Raw genomic sequence first — 21,179 nt, 5'->3', positions numbered from 1 at the left:
CGGGTCATCCCTAGCACACTGACACAGCAACTTTAGGTCAAATGTACTATTATTTCATTTAAAATTTTAACGAAATTTCATTATCTGAATTCACAGGTAAAATCAATTTCAAGTGTTTCTTTCTGTATCCATTGCGACTTTTGTCCATTTTATTGCATTTTCGAAAATTCACAAAGAAGCATGATAAGAATTTAATCTCCCCAACACATTACCAAAGTTCAAAGAATTCTTCTCAAGATGAGCGATTTCATTTACATAAAAGCTTATGCAAATTTTACGCAAGAACTCTAGCTCGGCCTTTTTTATCATTTATTTTTTATAAGGATGAAATGCCCACCTTGTTTTCTTGTCAAAAACGCGATTGCTATAATTTCATGAAGAGTCGCAACTCTATCCTTGTTACATACTGATTTTATCAATCAATTTGACTTTTAAAAGTAAAGATAGATAACTCACATCATCAGTGCATTGTACTAAGAATGTATTTTTTCGAAAATTGTTTTTGATGAAAAAAAGGAACTTCGTCGGGCTTGTAGTCAGATTCTGTAAAGCCTTTATATAATTGAACTTCTAAAAAATATTATCATGTTTACAGCCCAGTCTGTTGTTTTTATTTTTGAATTCTATGTTAAGATTTGTAGATTGTTGAGTTTGATCCAATCAAATGATATTGTAGCAGAATGTATAATATAGTATACCAAAGTTTTACTTTGCCGATATTTCGTTTTATGAATACTGTATAAAGTGTTATTTTTGCCCTTCTTCACTTGCAAAAATTTTCGCACCTTCTTGAATTTGCCCTCACAATATTATGTTTAAAAAGAGATTATTTTAAGACATAGCGAAAGGGGTGAAAATATAAGGAGGCGAATATTTCTCTGTATACAGTACATACATGTTCATGTAAAAAGGGAAATTTGGAGGGTTTGAAGATGCTTGTAAAGTCTAGTAACTGTTATTAACTCCCCAGACTATGCAAAGTTGAAGAAGACTGACAATTTACAAGATTAGCACTAACTTTAAAGAAACGAGATCGTCGGATGAGTTCATGACCTCATAAGCTTTCACCTTAAAAGATAGATCAATACATGTACATGTATAAGTACTTTTAAAAGTAGGTCGTCGTGTACACTATGTGAACTAGTGTGAACTTGGTAGTTCAGAAACCGTCACACGTTCATAAATTCCTCATCGCCATTGTCCATTCCTGTGCTTTGTCTTCTTTTCTTACTAAGTCTACATCTGGATTCTATAATTAACCATTTGTAGCCTCCGGATTTCCCCAAGGTGCATCATACCGGTTCTTTTATTAAGTTATCCCGTACATTTCCTACAACTGGCGCTGTTTTGGGATACAGTAAGGCCTACCGTTTTCACTGTTCATCGTCACGAATATGAGTTGTGGGGGGGGGGGGGGCATGTTACAGACTCTGACAATACAAAAGTTAAACATTTTGCACCGATCAATAGTAATAATGACCTCTGCTGTATTAGAAAAGAGAAGGGCTATGTAATTGTTTTTCAAGAATTGCTTTCTTAATCTAATTGTTGTTGTATGTGTTTTGTTTAGGACTTTCAGAGACTATTCTTGAGCTTTGAAATAATAATACAGTTGACACTTACTTAGGTTTTAAACCCCACGGTTTAATTAATGGATTGATTTGTCGGATAGTACATGTACCCAGTAAAGATCGCAAAGAGAGAGAGAGAGAGAGAGAGAGAGAGAGAGAGAGAGAGAGAGAGAGAGAGAGAGAGAGAGAGAGAGAGAGAGAGAGAGAGAGAGAGTTTCAAGTAGAAAAACGAAGAAAAGAAACAATATCCGTACACATTCTCATCCCAATCCAACTCTTTAAGCTGCATGCAAATGCCCATCATGTAATTACATATAATTTATATCAATTTTCTGATTCTCTATGAAGTTTGCAAATTCAAATGCTAGTTTATAACATTAACGCATTCACATGCATTCATTCATGCATCCACTCCTGTGTATAAATATGTTTATATGTATTGCAAATAATAGGGCGAATATAAAGGGAGCTTAATATCCCATACATGACAATCACGAAGGAATATTGAATTTGAGAGAGGAAGTAATTCTGAATAATTTATTGACACTGGATATTACATTTCATCGCATCTTCAGATTTGTAATGACTTTTGTAATATATAGGCTTTTCATCTATTCATAGGCATGCTATTGTGTAATTTAGAAATACATCTCCATCGCTTGTCGGATCCACAATGTACCCTAGTTGACAAAATGTTGGCGGCACTCCTAACGGGTCATTTTCCACCTCCAGAATCTCTACTTACAATTTATAGAAGCTAAATGCATGCTGTTTTCATGGTTGGCGTAGAGAGTTCTTCGATAAATTCTATCAGAAACATTGTGATGGGGCTGCGGGTGATATTTGTCGCTTTGGTGGTTTTTTTTTTTGGGGGGGGGGGGGTGATAAAAAAAAATCTCTTCTGCACAGCTTATTTCGTGAATAAGAAAAAAAAATTAAAAACTTAATTTGCTAATTTTTTTTTTCCTAAATCCGTTGAGAGTTGGTATTTACCTAATGTGAAGATTTCTCATCAGGCAAAAGTTGTTAAAAATGAATTAAATTGAACCCCGATAATCATTTAAAACGCCTTTGTGAGCAACACAAATACCCATCTTGTTTGGTCCTTAATCCCATCAAAACTTATAAAAGTGTCGTCATTCCAATTTTACAAGATAAAGAAAAATATTGAAATTGTCCAAATTGACCTGCAAATATTGAATGACAGTAAATTATCGCCATTTCTCATTGATTTGGCACCCTACTCTGTTTGTATTCGTGTGCCATTATATTCGCACCTGAAATCAGAAAGAAGCCTGCTACCGCAGTGTAGGACAATCTTTTGTGTAACTATAGATTTTCATTGCAGAAGCTTCATTTTCATTGTCTTGCGAAATATTGACACAAATCATCCACCCCGTGTATGGCCCGTAATTAGAGGTTTTGTGTCCCTTGTATACCCACGGGATCAAGAACGGCGGACCAGGGCCGTCACAGGAAAAATATACTTATTAAGACCCATGTGTTCGGAAACTATACAACCTTTATCGATCTGTGGTTTTTATGAGTGATACTTCCATATAATGCAGCGATAACATTAATATTTCATCATAGAGCGAATGCTAATCCGTCTCATTTCTGAGCAGGCGCTTTACGTTCAAAGATCAGCGGAATTCAGTACCCTATTAGAACGGGTAATATACCTGTTGTCGCTTACAAGGCATGTTTATTTCATTGGTTCCTTCTTTTTTAAAAGTGACTTTGTCACTCAAAGTAGTTTTTTCCCTCTATTTTATATGCGGATATTGAAAGGTAGCGAGGTATTTTTTCAGTACACTATATACAATATTAATATTGAATACCGTGCATGCTCTTGTCTTTGCAGATTATCACTTGAGTGATAATAAAAAAAAAACGGGCAGCAATGCAAATTCGGACTTAAAAATTCTTGGAAAATGTGCGTAAATTTTGCATGATAACCGGAAATCTTGATGTTGGAATTATAAATATTTTTTTACGAATGTTCAATAAAATTTAATTGCATACAGAGGTGGAACGGTGCGGAAAAGTTTTTCAGTACATCTTATAAAAAATTCATGTCTGCTTCCTTGCATTTTTCAGACAATCAGTTTAGTAATAAAATTTCCAGCAGAAAGTTATTGGATGAATTGTTGTGTTAATTTTACATGATGAACAGAAATTTTGAAAAGTAATAATGAGTTTGATAAGATTCATTCAAAAAGATTGCATATTATTTTTAATGTTCAAATCAAATCATATTATACACAGCTAGATATTTTTAAGACAAGTGAAAATTTCTTCATATTTGAACTAAAATAACTTTTTTTTTTATCCAAAGAAACTAGAAAAGCAGTCAACAAAAATACAATGCTTAGACTATGCAGACATTTCTTTCATACATAATTTAAAACCAGTCGGTCAATCCCGAAAATTCCGAACTCTTGAAAACTCGAACTCTTGATCACTTTTCTTTGGTCCCTTGGACTTCGAGCCATCGAGGGTCACCATATTATACTTCAATGTAATATCAACGAAAAATGTCAATGGAATGAAAAGAGGACGTACTTCAAGAGTTGAAAGCAAGGTGGGGCCACCAAACAGTCCAACTGGACAGCTGTCACTTTGAGCAAGATTGCAACACTGTATCATTGGGGGATATCTCAACTAGTTTTTGATATTCAATTGATATTTAGGCGGCTCCTGTTATCTCTCTGTGGGGAATTTTCCTGGAGAGACCCGCCATAGACTGTTCTGTGTCCTGTAGGACCACACGCGTAAATTATAAATGTTTCCATGCGCAAAAGTATCTTACACTGGAAATCAATATGAATTCAATGTTACCGCATTCTTCTAACTCTAATTTGTTAGGGAGTTTTTCTGCTTTATCTAGCAAAAGAAAACAGTTGAATCGCTGTTTAATTATTCAGAAATGTTTACTCCCGAGACCCATACAAAATTAGCGACACAGGCATATGCGTGAAATAGGAATCTTTTTATTTGATTTATTTTCATTGCTATATTAGAATGTGAACACTTTGAAGAAAAAAACTTTGACTTATCTATTTAAACATCAGAAATTGAATACTAGTATTTGTTTTCATTTTTTGTATCGCAATTTTATGTCTCTCTCTCTCTCTCTCTCTCTCTCTCTCTCTCTCTCTCTCTCTCTCTCTCTCTCTCTCTTTCTCTCTCTCTCTCTCTCTCTTGGAAAAGGGGGGGATAATTAAACATTACATTTCAAAATACAAATAATAAACTTTGAATCAATGTATTTATCCATTCCTTATAAAATCATGTACCTAATCAATTTGAAACGTTCGAAGAATTTCTTAAGAGAAGAACGGAGTGCGTCAATAGTTAATATCTATTGATACTTGTACATGCAGCTCTGTGAAATAAATAAGGGTTCTAACCAAAATTTACCGATAAAGCTCCAGTTCTGCAGCTAATTTTAGTATAGAAAGGATTTGTTAAACTTGCCAAGAATTTAAAAGCCATTTTATCGTATGGGACTGCTAAATATATTGATGTTTAACCAAGAGCATGTCACTTTTGGAAATTTCTATTAGAATAGGCAACATTATCACATCCTTCACTAACATCTTGCAAGGCGGATCTTTTCATCAATGGTTATTTATTCAAAATTCCGCTGCATCAATGCAAGTGGTTTTGATGCAACCTTTGTCTCTTTTACATTTTCCCATTTTTTTTTTCGGCGCGGTTACATGACCGGCGCAAACTATTAGACACAAAGAAGTCCAGTCTAGGTTTTCTCGTCTTATCATATTCATCAACATCGAATAATATAAAAGTAAGCCTAGGGTAACGTGAAATGTGTCATGCAAGAAAGAGATGAATTAATTTGTTCATTAAGCAAATATGAAATCATGAACAGAGAATGTCTGACTTGTCGGTAAATAAAAAAAAAATGATTAATTTCAGTTGCAAAGCTAAAACATTTACCTCTGCATAACGAACTAGAAAAATTGAATACGCGATTTTTTTCAAAATGGAGCCAGATCATATAAAGATGCAAAACAGGAGTATGACTACATAGAGAGAAATGGCGTTTATCTTGATAATATTTGATCGTCTTTATGCGGGCATATTGATCACAATTGATGCTATTTTATAGCTGTGTTATATAAATTTATTTCCGCCTCAGCATCCCATGAACAAAAAAATCAAAGATCAATTTTTATTCAATTTGCCCCCCTCGAGGCAGTCATTTGTTTATAGGGGAGATACAATTCACACATCGCTGCTGGTATTTGCAGAGCACAGTGTAACGAAATTTTCTAGCTGTTTTGAGAGATGTCGTATATGACATATTGTTTATTCCTGTATGATGAAAAGGATGCGTGTTTCAAAACCGGATATCACGTCAAATAGAGTCGTCTGCTTGCATATAGCTAAGACGATGTTGGTTAACGCCCAAAATGAGCTTACTTTGCTTCAGTCGTATCGGTCAGATTAAATACAACATGTGCACACTTTTAGAATAGGAAAATTATGCTTAACACTGACATTTTTTTTTCTTTTAAAGGGTGCAAGCAACAATACTCTCTCTCTCTCTCTCTCTCTCTCTCTCTCTCTCTCTCTCTCTCTCTCTGTTGTTTTCATTAGAACGTGTAATGCATTTATTGATAGTCTTAACAAAATACTCGATATCCCACTTACGCAAAAATGTTTCGTTGACGGAACCACTTATTTTCGAAGAAAGTTGAAGAAGAATCTCTAACGTTAGGGAACTGCAAACTTTTATTCTATTATGATGGTAATATGGAGTTGGATGTAAGATTGATTCATCTGACAATGTTGATGAAAGATATATCATTCTGCCTCTGGAATTTATCGATAAAATTCATGGGTATCTGTAATATTGAATCTTCTTTTCCTTGTTGGTGGTAGTAGTGTTGGGAAAAAGGGGAACATAGATCTGTAATTATTTTGAATACTCTTATTGTGTATATGTCCAAGTAAATTATGGTGGGAACCTCTTTGACATCTTGACATCTTTTTTATACTGAAAGCGGTGCCGTTGGTGGTGCTGGTGTGGTTATTTTAGAACAATGACTGTCGGTTATGTGGGACCAGTGCTGTGTTTTGCAAAGACCTTACGACAAAGTCATAAATCTTCATGCAATGATTCTTCACGAGCAAATTTCATTTGACCATTTATTTTATATCAAACAATTTCAATTCATGTAAGTTTGGGTTTTTTAAATGAAGCTAAATGATAAAGTATAGGATTTAAAGCTTTTGACTTGTGAGCATTTGGAAATTAGCCCTTAAGTCGTGTGGTGTTTAGTAATTCGCAGTTCCGTATGATTTTTAGTAAAATGCAGTTCTTGGGTGAACATTGTGAAAGTTTGACGTATACTAAGCAGGACATACATTATAATAAATTCCTTTGGACATTTTAATTACATGTAGTTCTTGAAATATAACTAATACTTGCTCTCTCTCTCTCTCTCTCTCTCTCTCTCTCTCTCTCTCTCTCTCTCTCTCTCTCTCTCTCTCTCTCTCTCTCAGATTAAGGAGTCTGTATGAATGCATGTGTCCATTCATTAATAATTTTCTAGCTTCAGACCACTGAGACCTCTGTGAATTAACAAAATGAAAGTGATTTTTGTATTGAGCCAGTTTCTAAGACATGAAATTTATTATGCAATAGATCCAGTAAATAAAGAAAAAAATTCATCAATCAAATTTACCCATAGAAAATGCATGTTGAGGTTTGATTCGATTTATCTATCAATGAAACCTTCACAGCATTCCTGTTATCCATGTTGAAGTCTAATCCCCAAAGTCTTTTCGAAAAAAAAAACAACCCCACTAAAAATGAGCCCATAGGATCTCCGGATGCATGTTCCATTAAATTTTAAACGCACAACCGTTAGTAATCAATAAAACGCACATCAGATTGACATAACATAAATTATATTTTTAGTACATTGTAAGATAGCACCCCACCACCCGCCTTTGATCAAATATTTAAAGGTACAGTGTATTTGATACGGAATTTAAATAAAATTGAATATACTTTTGTCTTTTACTAATAAACAATTTTTAATTGTCAATGAGTCCATGACTAATTAATCGTGGACTCATTGACAATTAAAAATTGCTAATTAGTAAAAGACACTTTTACGTTTGATTTTTTTTTTATATACATAATTTTTTTTTTACCTACAAGAGTAACATATGTATGTCAAGGCGAGCAGAAATCTTTACTAATGAAGGCATTAATTATGAAATACTTTTGATCATTTTTTTATTTGTATCAGAGGAATAATTAAAAACACATTCAAGCGTTTGATGCATACTTCTGTTAGTAGCTCATACCGAAAAATGTTTTCGCTTTGAAACACATATGTATATTTATTATTAAATTAAACTATAAGTGTCTCCTCTTTCATCACCTTTGCCCGAGGGTATCGGGTAATAGGACAGTATTAATTTTTAATTACCACACCTGTCGGGAGAAAAAATTCGAACAGTGTCACGAATGATTGCAAGGTATTCCTCAAGTCGTGTATACTGTCCATTACTTTTAACGAAATCTTTAATTTAAAAAACTAAAAATTATAGATCAGCAATGAATTTTTGAACCTCTGGACCTCTTTTAAAAGATCAATCAATCAAAAAAATCAAACCGAAACTGAATCAGAGATGAAATTAATTAATTGGGTTAAATACGGTAAGGGGCGTCTAACGTAGGTGTAATCATAATTGATTAGCTTTGAATATTAGATAATCATAACGCACCGTAGATCCCCCTTAAAACACCATCGATTGGCAAACGTCTGTCTCGGATCGGTAGAACTAAACCCCGCCTGACCACTCGCGATCGAACTCCCAGGCAGCGGCATACCGGAAAATAGAGTAATTGGGCGGACAATTCGATTATTGGAGATTCCATTCTATCAGTCTATAGTACAGTTAATATTAGGCGTGCATGCATATTCATTCAGAACTGTGTTTGGTTAAGGTATAGGGCAACAGTGTATTAAAAGCGACACCGTTATATAATCGCAAGTTTAATTTTTTTTAAAATTTCCGGAACAGAAAGGGATGTGAGGTTTAGAGACAATATCAATGTGTTCAGTCGGAGTCGGTGAAATGTTTAGTTTGGTTTTTGAATTCCTTTCAGCTGGATACTTATTTTCGTGATACATGCTCTCTCTCTGAATAAGGTATGTTTTCATTTGAGATTTTCTTTACAAAAAAAGTAATTAACAATTAATATCTGATATCATTATTTTTTTTTTTAAATAAAAAAAAACCCACTTTGGATGGAATCAGTAAGTAGGATTTGAAAAAACATAACCGTAATACAATGTATATAACATTGACCAAAAACAACAATACTATATCATTTACATTTTTCGAAAGCTTTCTTTCATTTTTTTTAAAGTTATAAATAATTTTAATTTACATTTCAAATCTAATATATGATAATAATAGATACTTCACCATTAAGGAGGCTGAATAGAGAATGAATTATCCTGCATGTCTACCGTTACATATCAGAAGCCATAAACTATTAATTACTAAGAGATTGAAGCCTTTGAAAATTTTGATATCTGTGTTTAGAGCTGACCTTTAAAATGGAGATTAATATGGTTCTAAAAATGGTCACAACCATCTATCCCTCTTTAAGTTTCCTTGTGTGTGCATGGTTTTTTTTTCAATCAACAACGTGGTACCTTTGTTCAGGGTAATAGTGTACTGCTTTGTTTATTGTTTGACTAACCATACAGAACACTTTTTTGTTTGGATATATCTATGGTTTTTGAAAACCTTACCTAGACAGAACATGAAAATTCTAATTTCAGTGTACTATTTCATGGAAACTTACAATATATATATATATATATATATATATATATATATATATATATATATATATATATATATATATATATATATATATATATATATATATATATATATATATATATATATATATATATATTCCAAGGGCGTTATCTATAAAGGTAGACTATCGGGAATTTTCTATGAAACAAATATATAAAATATTACAGAAAGCCGAGCTTATCCACGAAAATAAGCTGATCATCCATATATGATAATGATCGACAAATTATTCAAACACAGAGTGATATTGATTTTGAAAAGTGACAATGAGGATTTTTAAACACCCGGAAACTCTTTTTACAAAAGGGTTCTTCTATTCAGAACAATATGAGATGTGGCGATAGCTATAAATATTGAATTATTCCCGTAAGCAAGCGTGTTGTCAACACACATCGGCGTTTTTGATACATGGTATTGGCCTCTCTTCATATTTCTTTCATTATTTTGTGATACATTCTGTGTCATCTTACACTTTCCTCCATTTTCGTTCTAAAAGTCGCTATAAAGCAAATGATTAACAAAAATCATGGCTGACCATGGCCGCTGTTAGTTGCTTTGAGCTTTATCAGATGTATTTGCTTGCAGAACCTTTTAATCAAACAAAATGACAAACGGAAGTGAAGGTGATGCGACGGCCGCGAATTCACGACCGTTAACAATAAGATCACGTCCAAATTCCTTAATCACGAGATTTGACGCTAGCTACATTGTGTTATCTCTGAGCGCCCTGGTCATATTGAATCGTTGATGCAGAGACAAAAAATAAAAAAAAGAAAAAGAAAAAGCTGAGAGAATCCGAAAAATAAAAGCATCTCAATTAATACTGATTAAAAATGACTATATTTATTTATGCCATATTACGGTACGACTCGAATTCGACTCAAAACATTTTATCTTCTATAAAAGTCCTCCTTAACGAATTCATTTAACCATTCATCGAGTACAGATGCCCATTTTCCCCCTTCTCCCTTGTGAAAACCCGTTATAGATTTGGATATTGAAATCAAACAGTTTCCAAACAGAAGATGGTTTGTTGAGTGATTTATATTGGCATTCCGATGTTATAACAAGCATTTTATAGGTTGCTTGAAATGTTCTATTCATTCATATGTATATAAACCAATATCACAAACCTCGATATTTACATGATGTCAATTTATCACAGAAATTAATTAATTATGCTCATATCGAGCGAAATTTGCAAAAAGCTCATAAATAAAAGCCCATAGTTTGTTGCGTAAGGTATTGATATCAAAACTGAAAACTGCACTTTTTCTCTTTTATTGGTGAAAGATCGAATCCTTTTTTTTTTTAAAGAAGAAAATGTGCAGTGTAAAGAATATTTAGTTTCTGTCAAATCTCAGATGTAATTTTGATAATGTTGACAATTAGGACATTGAGATTCCTGGTTAGGGTCAACATTGAAAATTTTATCCTTTCCTTTCTATGAGAATGTTTGTTCGAAAGTTTTTCTTATTGTTTGAATTTTTGTATCATTTGAAAAACAAAATGTTATCTTTATACTTTAAGAGGGTTCGATGGTCATGGCCATTTTTTGAATGTATTGATCTCCTTTGGAAGAAGAGCTCTATATATAAAATGTACAATTTATGGATTTTCTTTTACTAGATTATAGTTGATAGGTAAACAAATCATATCTGAAAGTTTTTTGGTCATCTGATGGTTAATTTGATGATCACCGAGCCTTCTTAGGATAATATTCAAATGCATCTCTTTAACCTCATCGTGTTCGAAAGATATTACCAGTAATCAACACGGCTAAAAGGACGTCATGCATGATTCCCAAATTGACGAGCCTCGCCTTGGTGGCGCGGGAAGTGTTACTTGCTCACGTGATCCTTTCAGAACAAAATCGCCATTTTAGAGTAAACATTTCTCATGGGCTTCTTGACATTTTGCTCCATTAAAGCAAATTGCGTTTAATATTCTATAATGTGAGTCTGGCTGGCGATGGTTTTTATTTCACCATGTAATAAGCGACGCGCAGAAGAAAGGAGAAAGAGCAAAGTGCCCTTGCATTTAGAATTGACCAGAGGGGATCGGGTTCGATTTTCGAATTATCTCGGTCTCCAAGTCTGTTAAGCGTCTCAACGGGTTTTTAATCTTGATCCTGGAACTGTTTTATCAGAGATCTGTATATGCTCTGTTTTGATATCTATTGGTAGCATAGCAGTCATGGACTTGCCTCCAGATGTGATTGAAAAATTAAAGTCTTCGTGTGGATTTTGGTGAAATATGTTACCCCGATCCTCGATTAACCATGATTAACTGATATTGGATCTAAATTATCCCTTCACGTATCACATATGTTGTAACTGACCTTATGAACTTATGAATTATACATTTGTTTATTGATTGGTTGATAAACCCTATACACGTTTCATTTTATTTTCTCCATCATACCGTATATCGGATTTTAAAATATAGATAACATGCATTACGAGATTTTCGTTAAAGGCTTCAAAATCAACAAATTAAATTTTCAAATCGTGGAAGGGGTGGGGTTGGTGTTGTGGAGGGTGGTGTCATCAAATATGATTATTGATATAAGGTGCCTTAAGACACAAACATATCATATATTTAAAATACTTCAAATACATTGGATACATGTAAATGCTTCATTTCTCTTATCATTTTTGCCCAGAAATTTACGACATATTACAATATCAATGAATTAGGAAAAAATTAGGTAAAGTCAAGAATTCTTTGATTGCTAATCACCGAGTCATTTGAGTCAATATCATCCGAAAAAACGGGTCCATATGTGAGCGCCAAACAACCCAGTACTGCCCATTTATTTCATTGTATTGTCGATCTGGAGTGTTTGCATGCTAATTGTGTTTATCATAGCATGGGAGGATCTTTAGTTTGATTTGTGTGTACTCTTGTTTGATCGAACTGTAAACGAGCGATTAATGTTTCGATCACGGGCACAGAAATGGACAAGTATCCTCCTAATCCACCCACATATCAAACAAATCCCCTGCCCTCCCAATTTTATAAAACAAATACTATCACAATTCTGCGAAACACGTATTTGGGAGTTACGAAATATATGACACGAAGGAACTTTCTTTTTTTGGTCCGATTTTGTTTTTAATTTTGGGGGATATAACGTTTCCAAAAAGTATTTGAGCAACATGCCCGTGGATGTCATGACTTAGTGCATCAAAATTATGCAACAGTTTTGAACTAATGTAAAATTTTAAACTAAAGAATAGGATCTACTTTTCAGCTTTTTACAATTGTTCTTAATTTATTTAAAAAAAAAAGCTTCAGAATCAATGTTAATTAAAAACTGCATAAAATTAAATCTAATGATATCAAGTAACAATGAATAAAATGCACTCAGAGTGACGAAGATTAAGAAATAACTTAGAAATGCAAGCAAAAATGTCTAGTATGCTAACAATTCAATTCGGTATAAACCTAACTAGAATCTGTCTCTTTAAAAAAATGAAGAATTTTTCGGAGTATACTCGTAAGTATAATCAAAGTGCACAGGAGAATCACAAGAATGTCATTGAGGCAACCTCAAATACCGGTATCAAGAGGAATCATAAGTGAATGCCTTATGCAGAAATACCCAGAATCACTGGGGACTTGTCTGGGGCTCATTTTTTGGTATATAAAGGTTCGTAGATGTTTAAAGGCGAGGTCTTTCTTTAGGGGTTAATCACAATACACAATTAGTTTGAAGAAAACGCAAAGGCTTGAGCAAATACAGTGTACCGTTACGACGTCACGATAAGCATCAAAGCTCCTCACTTTGAGTTGAAGACTTTTGTCAATAAAAATGTAGAAGGCAAAAGAACCTACCCCTCCCCTAATAAACCGAAAGGAAACGGGTTCAGTTAAAGCGTATAGTGGGCTATTTCTTTTAGTGTATCAGTACTTCATTTGCAGGTAAAATGCTACATTCTTGCCAAAAATGAGCTAGCTTTATTTTTAAATATCGATTTGCAACCTGTAATCAAACGAGAATTCTAGGTCCTTTCATATAAAATATTCATTGAAATTTGATCAAGATATTTTAAAAGTTTCCAACTTAATAGTACAGATGTATCTCTAAATATGTTTAAATCGAAACAGAATTTGGTTTTTCAATGTACAGATTCTTTGTTTTATTGGAATTTATATAACAGAGAGAGAGAGAGAGAGAGAGAGAGAGAGAGAGAGAGAGAGAGAGAGAGAGAGAGAGAGAGAGTTTTCCAGCCATTGTAGGTAGTTTTTAAAATGATAATCATCAACCTGATGAAACGGTAGACCTTGATAGCAATGATAACAGTAGACACAAAAGAAGAGCAAAAAGCCTGCAGTGATCAGACCGCAATTATATTTGTATTTCATTTCCGTAATTCCTCATTCTATTGATTTCGCATGTTATTTGTCCAATGTTTAACACATTATGATAGGAAAGAAATGAATGGTTTAAGGGCGAATGTTAATGAAATACACAATAGGATTTCATTTTTCAGGAACTGAAATATTTGTAAAAAGAGTTCTGCTATATGTATTAATCTAAAAGTATTAATTTTTCATATTATTTTTAGACAACTATTATCTTGTTGTTTAAAAATACCAATGGACTCAGTCACTCTATGTCTTGCAGCTGCATATACCAGCAAATGCAATGCAAAATGATAAAACTACAGACTCTACGATTTTTTATGTCATATTGTAAATTTTACTTTTACTGGGTGGTAGTACATTGTAAATACAAAATGTGTTGCCATTTTGTTTATTTTGTAGTTACCCCCCCCCCCCCCCCCAAAGTAAACTCCAAATTTACAGAATGAAATATTGTTCACTGAAAATAAACCTTTTTAAACGGAATTGAAAGAAATTGGTTTATTGTTTGAAAATTACAATGGATGCGCAGTCGCAAAGAAGAAGATTAAGTAGACATAAATTTTCACTCAACTGACGCACGTAGAATCGTTTTTGAAAATGGGGAAGGGGTGTTAGCCTCTAACAAAAAATGTTGACAACCCCCCCCCCCCCCAAAAAAAAAAAGGAAATTAAAAAAAACTTTAAAATTCTAACCGGGGTGGGAGTATAACAACAATTCACTTTTACTTTCCTTATTTTCACTTCAAGTTTTTTACATGCTCAAAAAGCGCGCCCCCATGCCCCCCCCCCCCCATGCCACGTGCATGCAACCTCCAAGACCCTGTTACTTCATGTAACTGGTTGGGTTTTTTCCATGGCGGACAATAGTTAGTTATTCAATGATCTAATTATAAAACGACGGAATATCCAACGAATACTAATTTTTACACCTTCGAAATAATTTAAAATTGTGCTTACAAACGATCAAATAACAAATTTTAATTAATGCACATGTATATGTACGTTTTTTCAACTCTTTATACGTAGAAGATATTGAAGTGTAAAGGGGGCACGAAACAGTTTTTTGATACATTAATTTTCATTTTAGCCAAGGGATGTGTGTCTTCGGAACTCCGTAACTAGAATTTCCTCAGTTCCCATTCAGCACAAATACCTTTAATTCACTCTTTATAAGGCCAACCACCAATTTCTGAAGAAAATTACTGGTCAAAACCTGTAAAATTTTCTACATACTGGTCTTTATGAGATTTCGACCCTTTCATATTTTGCTAATTTTTCAAGTTTTTCCGCTTTTTAGACCTCCCCCAGCCAATTCCCTGCAGAGGGTTGACCTTCCGAACCGTGTGCGTGTTTCACCATCACATGTCAGAAACTTACCGGTGTATAGTTTACAATGTCCCATCCACCTACTTTTCGTGTTATTACCCTCCCGTCTGTAACTTGCAATTTCATTGTGTAAAGTAAACACAACAGTCATAGCCGCAGGTTTCGCATTTTACTTCTACCTAACATATGGGGCCTACATATTGCATATTAATTTCAACAAGAGACATCCCTCTAACTAATGATGATCATTAAAAATCATTTCATGAATTTAAGCAACACTCATAAGCCTTCAAGTACAGCAATTCTCAATTTTACAAAAATGTTGATTGTACTTTATCCGAAACTGTCCCTTGCTACCAAAGCTCGTAGAATGGGTTCTCGTCAGGAACAATAACTCGAATATTATCTTGATGCCACCATTACCGTCCGCCATTTGTGAAGAGCTCATTATACTCCTTTTTTATCTCGAGAAGATGATTAAAAAAGTCAGTGTATATACATTTTCTTCGGGTTTCATTGAGAATGCCTTCGCTCTTTCCTGTGAAATACCGTGTATTTGCAGCTCTTTATAAATTGTGCACGTGTAAGAAAATTTACGAGCAGAGATATTCTATCACCGGGGTTATTTTCCTTTTTTTGTATGTAATACTCCTAATAAATAGCAAAATATGGTGCATTTTGATATTTTGAGATGACTTCTTTTGGATACCAGATGGTAGAGTATTGTGTTCTATACATGATGTTACTAATCACACATCACAATTTTAGGAAAATGTCTTTTGTAGTTTTCTTTTTAAAATATGCATAAAAAAGCGGAAAATTTCAATTTTCTAAATATCCTAGTATAGTAAATAAATTGAGATGATCCCTAAAAATCCCAGATGCTAGATTTTCACGAAACTTCGCAGGTATATTAGAGATGGATTATATTACACTTGAGTAAGATGTATAATTTTCTTGATGATTTATTTTAACTTTAAAAGTCTGCGTTATAATTATTATAAAACTATGCATATTTATTTCAGCAACTTTTGGAAGCTGTCAAACATTAGTCTTCCAACATTCCTGTTCGCACAAAAAACTGGTCTTTTATTAAACTTTATACTTAGAAAATGGGTATCCTACAAAACAAATTCAAATCCTATAGATGTATATCAGGATTGAGGCGAATAACATTGTAAACTAATGTATTACATTACCCAGGCTTGGGTAATGCTTAATGAAATATATGGAAATGCATTGCATTAAATTTCATGTTTTCAAAGTGATGCTAGTAATGCCACAAATTTAGCATTACAAGTAATGGTAATGCAATTCATTACTTTCCAAAATCTAGTGTAATGCAAACATTACATGGCATAACTTTGCATTAGTTTACAATGTAATAAAAAGTAATGCCATTTTATGCTTGCATTACACTAGATTTTGAGAAGTAATGCATTACATTACCATTACTTGCTACAAATTTGTGGCATTACACATTACCAGCATTACTTTGAAAACATGTAGTGTATTGCACTGCATTACCATTACATTTAGCATTACCCCAAGCCTGATGTATATACATGTATATAGTAAGAGTATTTTTGTTGTGCGCAAGGCATGTGGCTATATGTGCTGATTACATGTTGCATTGTTCGATCCTTCACATATTTCCGTTCTATCTACACCTACCGGTATTTACTTGTTTTTGGTTAGTTAGGACCGAATGAATATAACGTATTACACTTAAAAAGTATCGTCAATGACATTTCTATCGTGACTCAAAATAAAGAAAGGTGTAAATATTCCTTTCTTTATCTAGAATCAGAATAGTGCAAAATTTAAAGAAAGATACCAAGTTCATATTCTTTAATTTTCCTTTTTTCGTTTTTGTTTTAGGTGTTGACGAACGAGAATAACCATGAAAACGTTTTTGGACCGGTGCCTCTTAGTTATCGTTCTTTTGTGTCTTCCATTTCTACGTGTCAGTACGCAACCGCGCAATCAACCCTGCATGTTTCCGGACTTTCTGGAGCGCGACAAGTTATGGCGCAGGGAAACTGAGTTTCGTAATTCTGAAAATATGTATTTCAATGGAGATAGAATTAACATCCGTGAAACTAGAGAGGGAATTCAATACGAAAGACGTTGTGGTGAGATTATAAATCGTGAAGAGGGAATCTATTTTGTGCATGAACATCGTGGTATCGGGAGTAATGTAATGTATCTATGTATGCAGTTTCTGAAAAGGTCTGATTCTGTGGTTCAGGTTCGAGAATCACAACCGTCATTATTAAAAAGTATGATAGGTTGTTCTGTACAGAATATGGTTTTGAAAAATAGTCCAATTATAAAATATCCTCTAGTGGATAATCCGTCGGTAAGTTGTCCCTTCTCTGGGGGTTATAATTTGAAAATCGTATACAAAAAGGCGCAAGTATGTGGATCCTCCGTCATACAGCCTCGTTTAGAGAGTGAATGTGAAGATGGCGACGGCGTTACGTTGGATTTCAGGATCAATGAATGTAAACTGGACGACGATCACCGTTTGAAAGAAAAACTCCGATGCTTGGCCTCGTGGACAGATAAATCAGCGGAAAATAACTACACCTTTGTAGTTTTGGCCGATAACGAACGGTTTCCCGTGTGCATGAGGCTGAAGGGAAATTTATCCGATCTGAAACAAGCGAACATTTTTCGCGATGGAAAATGTGTCTTGAACGATAGGGATAGTTTTTCAAACACAGTAGAAAATGTCGAATTGGAATTTGAAAAAACGGTCTTTTCGAATCTCTGTGAGAATGAATTTGGCTACTGTACCCAAGAGCTAGCGTGTTCCAAGTACAAGAAATACTGCCACAAGTCATGTCGACAATGCCATACTGAAACAAACGTCTGCTCTTTTCCTGAGTTTTTGAAAGGTGCATGGCACACTGATTTTAAAGGCGCATCAAGTGTTATGAATATATCCACATACAACTTACATTTGCCAGGCGAAGGCAACTTTAAATGTGTAGGAAAAGCCAACTCAACAGAGGATAACGCCTACAGACTAACTCTGCTTCATGTTTTCGAAAATGGATGCTTTCCTCGAACAACGTGCTTTGAATACAAAAAGACATCTAAAATGACCCTACATTTCAAATTCGGACGAAGAGTCAAATGGCCAGTGTTTCCTTTGGACAAAATGATCGTCGATACCTGCCAAGAGGAACTGTTAAAAAAGCCGTTTTCCGTTGCCATAAACGAGGCTCAAATATATACAACCAACTGCCGTCTTCCGGGCGATTTCGGATTCAAATCCGGCCACCTGTATCTCCGGAATTCCAAAGCGCAGGATTACTGCATCGCGTATAATGAGTATATTGGTCGAAGTGACAAATTCAACATGGTTAACATCAACACAACAAAACCGATCAACAGGGAACACCTTTGTTTGTCAACGGAGAAGCTCGAAGACGGCGGCGTTTTCGTCATTACGACCTCGCTCTTCGACAGGTCCTACAAATGTTGGGGATTCATCGGAAAAGAGCAGTCGCGAAGGATTGTTCAACTCAGTTTGGAAGACTGCAATGAGCAAACATTTAAATCATTGTACAACAGCAATGCCTCGCTACTGGATTCGTTTGTTGTAATAAAGGAGCAAAAGAATGTTTGCCCGTTTTATATTGATGTTGCTCCTATCGTGGGAAATAATCATATGCACACTCAGCCGGTGTCCAACACACCGTCACCACCAGGAGAAACTACCCCCTTTGTGTACAAAACGCCCAAAGCCTCGGGGGCAAAGTCGGCGAGTATAGATGAAAGCGGCTCCTGCACAAATTCCGCCAAATTTTCTTTGTTTTTGTCGTCATTATTTTTCATACTGATTATTTGAATTAATGTAAAAATGTTTTAAAATATTGCTCAATTGCTTGAGACCAAAGTCCCAGTGGTCCACAAAAGACGAAGGCTGTCATTTTACCATGTGACATCATTAATTTAAGACAAAGATTAAAAGACGTGCAATCTGAAAATTGGAATAACTATTGCAAATTTGTAAATTACATGTGTGTATTATAGTAATATAATTTATTCCTGACTGTGATAATTCATGATACAACAATATTATTAACCGTGGTAACTAATCAACGTTCACGGAATACGGCAATTCGGATCTATGAAACGAGAAAAGCATCGACAGTTATGCGATAAAACCTCTAAAAGTGACAACTAAGAGGTCTAAGAATATGTAAACAAGATCGATGAACCAAAGACAGTTGTCAGTTCAAACAACTGTATGTACTGATGATGACATATTAATGTTGGACGCTGACAGAGGAAATTCTAGTATTTACGTGTCGAACATGGTGCTTCAAGTTACAGACTGTATTGCAGACAATTTGTTACCGAATTCTTAGTTTTTGTTTGTTGTGTGTCTATCTATTGCAATTTGAACTTAACCTAAAGTGAAACTTGGGAAAAGTACTGGTAGTATTTCCTGCCCTAGCCTTGATAAGGCACCGTACTAGCAGCGTGAGAGCCCCCCTAACAAATGTACTTTAGTATGGGTCTGTTATAAGGAATTGATTACCACAGGAACTACCGCGTATGTCTGTTATATTCTGATTTTTTTTCTCTAACAAATGCACGTACATATCGTTGTCATGTTCTCTTTTTATGTTATCTGTACACATCATACGCTGGTTTTGAAATAGTATAAGGCATGGAATAGAAGGGGTTGGTAATGATACTTGTATACCTTTACGTGCATGTTTCATCGTTTTACTGACTTGGAAGAGCAAGCTTTATCGCTTTTTCGATTCATATGTACATGTATAATTTGTTTTAATCCATTGCGTCATTTTTTTCTTTCAAATTTTCAACTTATAAGCGTTAAAACGCTAAATGTTTGATATGCTGGACTGCCCTTTTCGTTGTTTTTGTTTTGTTTTGTTTTGGTAAAAAAGAACCAATTCAATGATTTATATATGCGTGTACATGCTTAGAGTTCTGTCTGAGGTATGTCATACATACCTATGTGAATGTCTTGCACGAGGAATGGCTGCTTTCTTTTACGTGTACATACACCAAATAAATTCATTTATTGTTCATGTAAAGTACATAATAATTATGCTATTATGAATTTAACTGTTATACCGTATATTCTTATCATTTTTTTTTTTTCTTTTTTAAGATACCCGATGCTGATATTTTTTTTTGGAGGAGGGGGGGGGGTCATATTCATTTTTATGTTTCATACTTTTGCGTGGTTTATTTGGTACAGTCAGTCATCACAATTTATGTATTTCAGTAAATGTGATGAGGCACAAAATGCAGTTTTTAACTTTTATTTGTTAAAGTACATAAACTGATGATAAATATACTCTCATCATTTAAAAGTGTTTCGCGAAAAAATGCAACCTTGTACATATGTATATCTTTTCTTCACAAATAGTTTAGATACACAGAAATGTTTTATTGAATATCGATTTTTATTATTGCTTTTCCAGCAAAATTAAGCAATATTTCATTGAAACTTTGTGCTATGTTTTTAAATATTTTATCAGACATCATGTTAATTGCTAATAAACAATTATTCATTTTTTGTATTTATTTGTTTTACCTTGCTGATATTACTTTGACCTAGTGATATGGATTCGGTCAATGGCCTATTCCATACTATTGGACTTTCTTTTCATCAAGATAACATGTCCACTGACTTCGTTTTACATGTGCATACCAGTATATAAAATTAATATGAATATACATGTATAATGCATTACACGGAAAATTAAAAGCATGCACAGTCGCGATAACGCAAAATGATCGATTCATTAACTTGTTAAAATGATTTAAATAAAAAACAATAAAATGCTTTCTTTGGAGATTCATGCGGAATATGAAGGTAGTGCTCTTGCAGAAATAATACACAACCCCCTTTAAGTGGGTTATGCAAACTTTGTCTGCAATGATCGCTACTATCATAACCTGTATGAATTGCCAAAGAAAGCATTTTATAGCTCAAGCATTTACAATAAAAGAAAGCATTTAATTGTT

General features: G+C 34.1%; 1 protein-coding gene across 5 annotated transcripts in view; it reads left to right on the top strand.

Annotated features, from left to right (window-relative positions):
* LOC109618378 (uncharacterized) overlaps positions 1-20,727 on the top strand; it is a 48,762-nt gene extending 28,035 nt beyond the window's left edge. For 3 of the 5 annotated variants that reach the window (XM_066078888.1, XM_020065964.3, XM_066078887.1), the window contains exon 2: positions 17,037-20,727. In XM_066078888.1, the coding sequence (XP_065934960.1) occupies positions 17,059-19,017 (1,959 nt within the window). In that variant the 5' untranslated portion in view covers positions 17,037-17,058 and the 3' untranslated portion in view covers positions 19,018-20,727. Of the gene's footprint in view, positions 1-2,213; positions 2,359-8,400; positions 8,771-17,036 lie in introns of those variants that run through there. The other 2 variants (XM_020065963.3, XR_010711935.1) reach the window with 2 other exon arrangements.
* The last annotated feature ends 452 nt before the right edge of the window (positions 20,728-21,179 follow it).

This window comes from Magallana gigas, chromosome 3 (genome assembly GCF_963853765.1).
Source record: "Magallana gigas chromosome 3, xbMagGiga1.1, whole genome shotgun sequence".
NCBI classification, from domain to species: Eukaryota; Metazoa; Mollusca; class Bivalvia; order Ostreida; family Ostreidae; genus Magallana; species Magallana gigas.
The sequence above is the reverse complement of the archived record's forward strand: the minus strand, read 5'-3'. Positions and strand labels throughout refer to the sequence as shown.